At 30.1% G+C, this 9,529-nt stretch overlaps 1 protein-coding gene across 1 annotated transcript; it reads right to left on the bottom strand.

Annotated features, from left to right (window-relative positions):
• Positions 1–6,148: 6,148 nt before the first annotated feature.
• LOC115878051 lies at positions 6,149–8,902 on the bottom strand. Its single transcript, XM_030894406.1, has 2 exons — positions 8,845–8,902; positions 6,149–7,329 (listed from the first exon to the last, which is right to left on the bottom strand). Exons 1-2 carry the CDS (start codon positions 8,900–8,902, stop codon positions 6,149–6,151), a joined length of 1,239 nt encoding a protein of 412 aa, XP_030750266.1.
• Positions 8,903–9,529: the final 627 nt, after the last annotated feature.

Raw genomic sequence — 9,529 nt, 5'->3', positions numbered from 1 at the left:
AACAATTACAAACATCAAAACAAAGACAATGAAGTAACAGTAATGTGGGATTTGGAATTTCATCATAAACAGATCGACAAATAAATGCGAATAGACTTGCATAATGTGTACATGACAAAAAGAATAAAAACTTGCCAACTTATAGATATATCAGTACCAGACGATTCCAACGTACAATTAAAAGAAAATGAGAAGATAATGAAATATACAAACCTAGTAATAGAAATCAGCAGAATGTGGAACGTGTACTATACCGGTTATTGTGGGCGCCTTGGGAACCATATCCAAAAGGAGCAGAAATCAAGCATCTGAACCGCATCCCAGGAAAATCATCTATCCAAGAAGTCCAAAGATTACGTTGTCAGCACTGCTCACATCCTTCGCAAAGCGTTGAACTAAGCTGCTTTGATCCCAGGCCGGGGAACTGACTTAGTCAATAATTACCGAGAACTTCAACCGCCATCTCCGTGGAATATGTTAAATAATAATAATAATATTTATTGTTCCAAAAAAAACACTTGCTGTGCAACAATTGTAAAATCATCTGCAGGATAAAAAGCGTACAGATGGTATACACCATTTACATATGTTTGAACAATCTAAATAAATTTAATTTCTATAATAATCATACTCAAATATCCTAATCACTAGAACATTTACTATAGACAACAAAAACAGCCTAAAATAGTCAAACCATAATAAAATTTTATATAAAAAAAAACCCTATAATATACTTTAAGATTTCTATACATTTTTTAAATCAACACAGTAACACAATAAACAATGAACCAGACCAAACATTTAGTTATGAATATTCGATGAGTCTATCAATTGTTTCTATTAAGTGAATAAAGCTCTGGGAAGTTATTAGAATATTTTTTTAAATCTTTTGGGTAAAGTTATATGCTCTGACAGGAAGAGGCAAGAACTCTTGACCCATCGTCTTATTTGATCTAGTTGTTTTTATTGAAAAATTTGCTTAAATCGCGTATTAAGATTATTTTCTAAATATTATTGATGAGATCTTTTATTATGAAACAAGGTTATAGAAATATATCTGTCGAATATCTAATATTTTTAGTTCATTGAACAAAATATCAGTAGAGTAATCTAATAGGTTTCTATAAATTATTTTTTAATATTCTTTTTGGCAATTTGTAATTTTCTTATGAATACATCAGGCACCACCCCATCCAATTATACCATAATGTAATCGAGCTTCAATCAACGAATAATAAATTATTTTTAAATGTTGAATGTCCAAGAAAGATGATAAAATTTTGAATTTATAAAACATGGATTCATCGTATTAGCTTATGTTTTCTATATGATAATTCCACTTCAAATGCTCATCTATTACTATACCCAGATATTTAACCTTTGGTGCTGACTGGATATTGATAATAAATATTATTGTACGTCATTGTAAGTGTCTTGAAATTTGGTAGATGTTTACGAACAGAATGACAAAAAATTTGGTCTTTCATAGTTAATTGTGAGCTTTTTATTGGTTAACCAGTTAATAATTTTTCAATTCAGTTTTGCCTTTTATGTAATTTGTTCCAGTCCATATCAGAAAAGAAACCGCAGTATCGTTCGCAAAACTTATGACACCTTCATCAACATCCATGTTCAACAAATTATTTACATAAATAGTAAAAGTAAAAAGGACCGGACCCAACACAGTGCCCTGCGGAACACCACAGGTTGCCGGTAATTGTTCACTGCTACAAATCACCAATCTGAACTATTTGCGTAAAGATGTTGCTATAATGATGAAAATCGACCAGGGAATTTTTTCAGGGGATCAGAATCCTCCAGATACATTATATAATAACCGAAATAGCCCAGCAAGCAGTGGAACAAATTTCCCCGGCAAGAACATCATAACAACCTAGACAGTGAGGCAGTGACTGATTTATCTGTAGAAAATCTAAGTCGTAAGTTTTTGGTAATTAGCTTTTGCAATTCAAAATGTATACACTACAAAAGTAAGCTTCACAAAATTGATATGACAGAGGATTGTTTAAAGGAGATGACATAAAAACTTCATATTTTACTGACTTCAAAAGCAGATATGCTTTATTATTCATGACAGTATTTCTTAGCATCTTTTCTTCCCATCCTAACACTTGTCTTTCCACATTTTCCCAACTTCTTTAACTTTTATGAAGTTATTAAACCTTCCTTTAAATATTTATCATATAGATTTGGTGTATGTCCGACCACAGTGTCTGAAACCTTTATAAAAACACTTGTTGTGCTGTATGATAAATTTAAACTTTTTGTTTATTGGCCAAAGAGGGAGGCCATACAAAAAAATGTTCCAGCATGTTTTAAGGGCTTTTGGTAATCGAATTGCAGTTGTTATAGATTGTTTTGAGGTATACACTGAAAACATCTTCAAATATTAATAATGCTGCTAGTTGCTGGTCAAATTACAAACATCATGAGACTATTAAATTTTAATTGAATTACATCACAGGGTACAATATCGTATATCAGAAGTTTGGGTGGAAGAACTAGCGATAAATTTCAGCGTAGCGGTTTCTAAATTTAATTTTACCAGGAGATATAGTTTTGGCAGATAGGATTTTTAATACAGGATTCTGTGCTATTGGGGCCATTTGAAATTACTGCTTTTTACGAGGGTAAAACAGTTACGCTAACTATATATAACTAAAAAAATAGTAACAATAATAATTTAAACCAACTAAAAACATTGTAATCTAAAAAAGCTAACCACAACTAAAAAATATATCAGATCTTAAGTGCAATTGTCACAGAACCTCAAGTTTCCCGGCAATACTGAAATTTTTGTACATTTAAAATGGAACCACGTCACAATTATCATTATCATATCTTTAATTCGCTGACGACCATCATCAGTGTCTAACATAGACACCATTACCCAATCTCTTCCCATTCCCCTTTAATGTGAAATATTTTGAGAAAAGTTCTGGTTTAATGACATAATTATAAAATTGTAAAAAAATGTCTATTAGAAAATAATGTCTATGAATCATAAGAAAATAATAATAATATAATGTCACTTAACGGAACGTCAACGGTTTTTGTAGACGTATCTATAGTTTTTTCTTTATTCTGTGTATTTTTTTTTTGAGCCTGACAACGGAAAGAGAACAACTTTCCGAAACTTTATGCATTTTTTTCTTTGTTAGGCAAATTTGTATAACTGTAAACATAACTTCTGACAAGCAGTGTCCGTTTAGGTTTAACGCAGAAGTGTTTACAAAAAATAATTATTTTATTTTGTAGATTTTCTTGCAGTGCAGTGGCGAAATACCCATAAAGGATTTTTTTGGAGGTATAAAAGTGTAATGCCTTCCTTATGTTATCAACACAGGACTTTTCATCAAATAAAGTCCTTTCCACAAATAAAAGGGGTTTTGACCAAATAATAAAATCACAGTATGCACGATTTCTTACAAACATCTGGCATTGAACTTGGTAGTAATAGCAATGATTTCGGTCCAAAAAATATTGGCCATTACTACCAGTTAAACATGTATGCTTTTTCGACACAAATTCTTCCATATTTGACTTATCCATTAATATGTATGGACATTTAACTTCGACACAACCTAAACCACAAGATTCACATGACACTAAACCATCTGGAGATGCATCTAGTTCTGGATGTTTACTTGAAATTATAAACCCTGTGGTTATTAATTCAAAAGTAGTGTGCTGGACAGAAATATGTTGCTGGTATTCATTAAGAGCAGTCTTTTCATTTTTAATTCCATATGTGGTTTGTTTCGTTTTAAAAACCACCTTTTAACATTGAAAATGTTTCTGTTATCCTATATAAGGGAGCCCAAATCGAATTAAAATGCTACATTTGCCACACCATGACGTCATATATACAAGGGTATAGGAAATCTCGGCGCAGCGGCGGCAGTCGGCCAGCGCGCGCAAAACCCATTACATCGCTAATTGTTTATTGATATATCTTTGTTAGCTTGGGGTTTGCTTTTGATACCTTGTCAAGACATAAGCGAAACTTTTAAATTGTTTCTTTTTTCATTTATGCCTTCGTTTTCGTTAAATGAAAGTTATATTAAAAAAATCTATTTTAAACCAAATTTCGCATGATTGAAATGAGTTATTCATGTTTAAAGTTTTTGGTCATAAGCGCTAATGGAAATGTTTTTTGTAAATACTTAAAATACCCCTTACGAAGACTTTTTGCCAGTACTGGATCAAAAATAAGTATTTGTTTTCTCTATACGGTGGTATTAATATATCGATTTTTGATGATAGTGCCCTTTTACCCGGTCTAATTTTGTACTACTTTCGGAATAAGGGTCCCCATAAGTAGGTATTTTATGAGAGAGCCTCCTCCCCATTTTCTGTGATTTTCCCTCCTTGTACCATGAGAGAGCCTCCTCCTCTTAGGAGGAGGCTCTCTCATAAACAGATATTTTTATCCCCACTTATTTCTACCTCCTCCTCCCACCAATATAATATACGTTTCAAAAATACATAAATTTCCACTACTTTCATCCCCACTACTTTTATCCCCACTATATAGTTTGTAAGGTAGGTCTTTATAAGAAAGTAAAGCGAATCTCTTATTCATCGAGAGTGATGCAATACAATAAGAAAAAAATAACTAATGTTGTTAGAAAGCTGATTCAAAAATATATTGATTTTCATCAATCTATTTCTCATCAAATAGTTTTAATTAATCAAAAAGATTTATTTTTGCCACTTAAAGAAGATTGTCATAGGATAACTGAGTTTTGTGCTGATTTTCTATTACAAAGGATTAATCTTTACGAGTTTGTGCGTGCATTGGGACATACATATTTTGCAAGTGAACTAACACACATTGTTCCATACCTGAGAGTAACGAAGAATTCAAAAGTTATAATAGAAATTTTAAAGGTGTTCGAGCGGTTCCATTTGGATGACGCTAGAGATCAGTTACTTCAAAGATTTAAAGACAAGTTACAACAACCCGGAGAAGTTAGAAGCACAATATCAAGAAAACATAGACCTCTTCGTCAATATCGTGCTCCGAAATATTTAAAAAACTATATTTTGTTTTAAGGTGAAAAATGTCAAGTGAGAATATTGAACTAATTAGTTCAGTAATATGTATTCATCAAGAATTTTATGAATCATTTCATGAGACTTATCAAAAACTTAGGCAGATGGAAAAAATATATTATGATATGATTCGTAAATATGAAAAAGGAATGAGTGCGTGTGCACAATATTATGAAAATTATGATACATTAGAATTATTCTCTGTAATGATAGACTTAGGCTTTATAAATCAAATAACATATTTAAATAAATTTGTTAAAGATCGGGGAATACCTTACGAACAAGTAACAGACGATGTAAACACTAACATAAATAGCAATTTAGTTAACCCGGATAATTCATCCAATAACTTAGTTGATGTAGAAGTACTAATTTAGTTAAAATTATATTTTAATAATAAAAGATGTTATAAATATTATATAGATTTTTATTCATTCATAAAAAAATTATCATACAAATATAAAACATTTGATAATGCACACATACAAGTTGACTTAGAATGATAAAAGCATTTTGGTGTTCCGATAGGCAAAGCAGGTTGTTCATCTATTTCAATCACTGGTTTTTTGGAATATTTCTTTACAAATTCTGCTTTTTCAGTTCCTTTAACATAAACAAATTCCACTTCAGGTTCTTCAGTGAGTTTTTCAATTATATTTGAAAAATAATGGTGAGGTGTAAATCCATCATTCCAGTTGATACAATGATGGTTTTTCATTAACCATACCGCCTGTCTGTGACATTCTGGTGACAGAAAGTCTAATGGATAGGGTTTCTTAAAGATATAATGTGATATTCTATGTCCATCAAAAGCTGCAAGTTCTTTAGGTAAAAAGGTGTTTTTCTCATCTTTAAATCCTTGTATATCCACAATCAACCTCATATTTTTAGTTCACTAAACTTTTTAATTAAACTTTTTTGTCTTGAGTAGTTTGCAATTTGTTCTTTCAATTTTTGTATTTTAAAAATAAAATTTTGTATTTCTAGTTGAAGTGTTGATGACATATCTACTACTACAGACACTATGTTTACTTATTTATATTAAATCTATGAGGGTGGGGGTAAAAGTTTATAATTGTTTGACAATCTTTGTTAAAGGATTGTAACTAAATAATTTATCATGTAAAATAAGACAATAAGCAGATGTGTCTTTTTTGATTGCACTGTTTGTTTCAAACTCAATTCTCATTACAACAGAACCCGTTTGAAGCGTTTCCTTTTGATGAGAACAATCAATATATGCAATTGGTGAAATCTCCTTGAATTTCTCAGGATTAAAAATGGGTTCATTAGAAGTACCATAATAAGAATAACGAAAATTGGCAAACATTTCATATAAAGATGAATATTTGTTCTCTTTGAAATTTAAATATAAGTCATGATAAGGATACCTTTCGGAATTTAAAAATATTCTAATATTTGTTAAATCTACATTGTCAAATTGACTCATATCTTTTTTAACATCTCCTTTTCGATTTTCTTGAAAGGCAATTATTACATGACGGGGAGCTTCCAGTTTGCTAGTTGTTTTTACAGGCCATGTGTGTCGTGTTGTTTCAGTTAGGGAAGAGTATTCAACAAGTTCCCAACTTCTAAATCCAATTAGTATATCTTTATTTGACTCCAGTATTCTAGTGAGTGCTAGTTGTTGTGGTATATCAACTGAAATATGTGGTACTTTCCAATAGATTTTATCGAAAGTAACTTTTGGGGTTTCTACAGTTGTAGATGGAGTTGTTACATCATCCTTAAAGAAAACTCCATCTAAGTCATTATTAGATCTAATAAGAACCAACTCTTGTTTCATGTTAATTATAATTTTTCTGTAATCTTCAAAGAATCCCATTAGCAGTTTTAGTGGTATAGATACGGAGAATTTTCCATTATCATCAACTAAAATTCTATCCTCTTCTTTTCTGTGTGGAAACCAACCTGCATTTTGCAGTTTTAAACTTTCATTTGTGTTACTGGATAGATAACTTTTTAATGTTGATGCTAGTCCTACATTTCTTAAGGTATCAATAGTAATACCATTTAACTCATAACGAATTTCTCTAAATAAGAAAGCTATACCATTGTTCGTAAATCGCAATCTCTTTGTATAATTTCCCTCTGTGTTTGTTAACTTTCCTTCGATGTAAAGTAGGCTTTCTGATGGTAGAGTGTAAGCATCAAGTTCTTGGATTGGTATACGTATTTCATCATTATAATCAAATTTTGAAGAAATGTAAGGTTGATAGGTATGTAATTCTGAACTAACAATAGAGTTATCAATATATACTTTTCGTTTACATTTAATATGCTCATTATATTAAGACTTTAAACCTAGCTACTTTGTAGTAAACACATTCTTTCTGTGTTAACTGGTGTTAGATTTGACACTGAATACCTTTGTGTCAATCTCTTTATAAGTTTTTATTTTGTTAGAATACAACTGGAGAATAATTTATATTACCTCTATTATATCTAACAACCATTTTATAAACTGCTTGTTTTTAAATGTAATCTTACTGTAATAGTCTCACCCTGAAACTGATAAGATCTCCGTCTTGGACGCACAAATAAAATGTTGTTACCGCTTTAACGCTGACTGGAAAATTTCAATATGGGTAAAGGGAGATTAACTATTTTTATACCCTGAGCTACAGCAGGGATAAATTGGTGAATAATATGAACAGGTTTTCCGGCCATTAAAAATGAACCAAACACAGATATTACAATCAATGCAAATAGCGTTGACTTTACTTATATTAGCAACATTGTCCGAATGATCTACTTTATCTCGTTTATGATTCTACTTTTAAAACCTGCATTTTTCCTCTATTGAATCATCTTTGTGAAATCAATTTGTTTGCTGCACATTAGGGCATATGCTTCAGGGTATTATTAGGTTTTAATAAAAAGCAACGTTTTCATTTTCAAACACAGTTTTAACTTCTTCTTTATCTTTTATATATGTTTCTATGTCAATTATATCATAAGTTCCATCTGGAATAAATAACAATCACTTTATCAACATATAAAGTTTACGACTTTTTTCTATATTGGGTATAGTCATAAAAGTTTCAAAATCTGCTAAACCTAAGTAATATTGTTTTTCATCATCCAAATATATAGGTGGATTGAAATCGCTGATAAAAAACTGAACTGTTTCCTGATATTGCTATTGTTGTAGACATTGTAAAATGCTATTTTTATTACATGTTGTTAGTTTATATATTATTTTTTAAGAAATTTTAGAGAAAGTTGTCCGCAGTTATATGAATTATTTTTTGTTTATTTTCATATGTGTAAAATATTTTCACTTCACCATTTGAATTAAAATATTTTGAAAGTTCAAGTGGTGGTTTTAAATTTCCATAACTATCAAAGTATACAACATGATTATCATTTTAATGTATGGAAGTCCAATGTGTTCCTTTTATTTTGCTTCCTCCTGTCTAAATTAACAACACCACACTCTTAAAGATATTGTATTTGGAAGTTCATTTCACAAATACACCCTGAATTGGAATTTTCATTTATCACCTTATACTTAATAATGTCAATATTTGTAAGCGGTCTACGTGGAAAACTTGTTAATCTTTTGGTCTTTTTTTTTTTATACCAAGTTTACCACCTTTATACGGTTTTATAAAAGTCCCTTTCCTTAAGTATTTTAATAAATCCTTTTCCTTAGAAACATCCTCCATTGCTATATTATGTCTATGTACTTCTTCTAACTGCTACAAGTTGTAGATGCTGCTTAGATTTTAGCATACATACTTTTCTTTTTACTTGGTTGTCTGAATTTTATCAACTCTTTAGCTAAACGTTTATCCATGTTAGATAATTTTTAAATGAGGAAAATCACAAAACTCGCCTTATATAAATTATAGGAATCAAATTTATTTCTATATCTACCATTATTTAATTGACAATCTTATCAATTACAAGAAATCCATAGGGTTCCTCCAACATTTAGCACAAATATTTTAAACTGATCAAATGTCATATCTATCATGCAATGATCATTATATATATATATATATGTTTTAAACTTGAAGAATCTTGTTTAAATAAAATCAATAAATTGAATTTTCACGAATTAGTTGTTTAAGAATAGAAGAGTAGCCCTGAAATATGAAAACAATCTGTGTTGTATGTCTCTACCATGTGTAAAATAATCTCGAATAATTGATTGATTTAGACAAGGAATATCATCGAAGATAATAACAGAATTTGGTTTTATTTTATGAGGTGAAATAACATTTTCATCATTATCATATTCAAAATATCCAATTCTTTCATAGGTTCTAAAAGTTGTCTTTAAATATTTATATTTCGCTGATCTAATGATTTTGAATATATATAAACATTTTCAAACCTAATAATTAGGGATGTTCAAGCAATGTTAAATAACATTAGTTTTACCACTTCCACTACAACCAACAATTAATCATCCTCTCTT

Source organism: Sitophilus oryzae, unplaced genomic scaffold (assembly GCF_002938485.1).
Source record: "Sitophilus oryzae breed Bouriz unplaced genomic scaffold, Soryzae_2.0 scaffold_1500_pilon_pilon, whole genome shotgun sequence".
Taxonomy (NCBI): domain Eukaryota; kingdom Metazoa; phylum Arthropoda; class Insecta; order Coleoptera; family Curculionidae; genus Sitophilus; species Sitophilus oryzae.
This window is presented reverse-complemented; position numbering and strand designations above follow the sequence as displayed.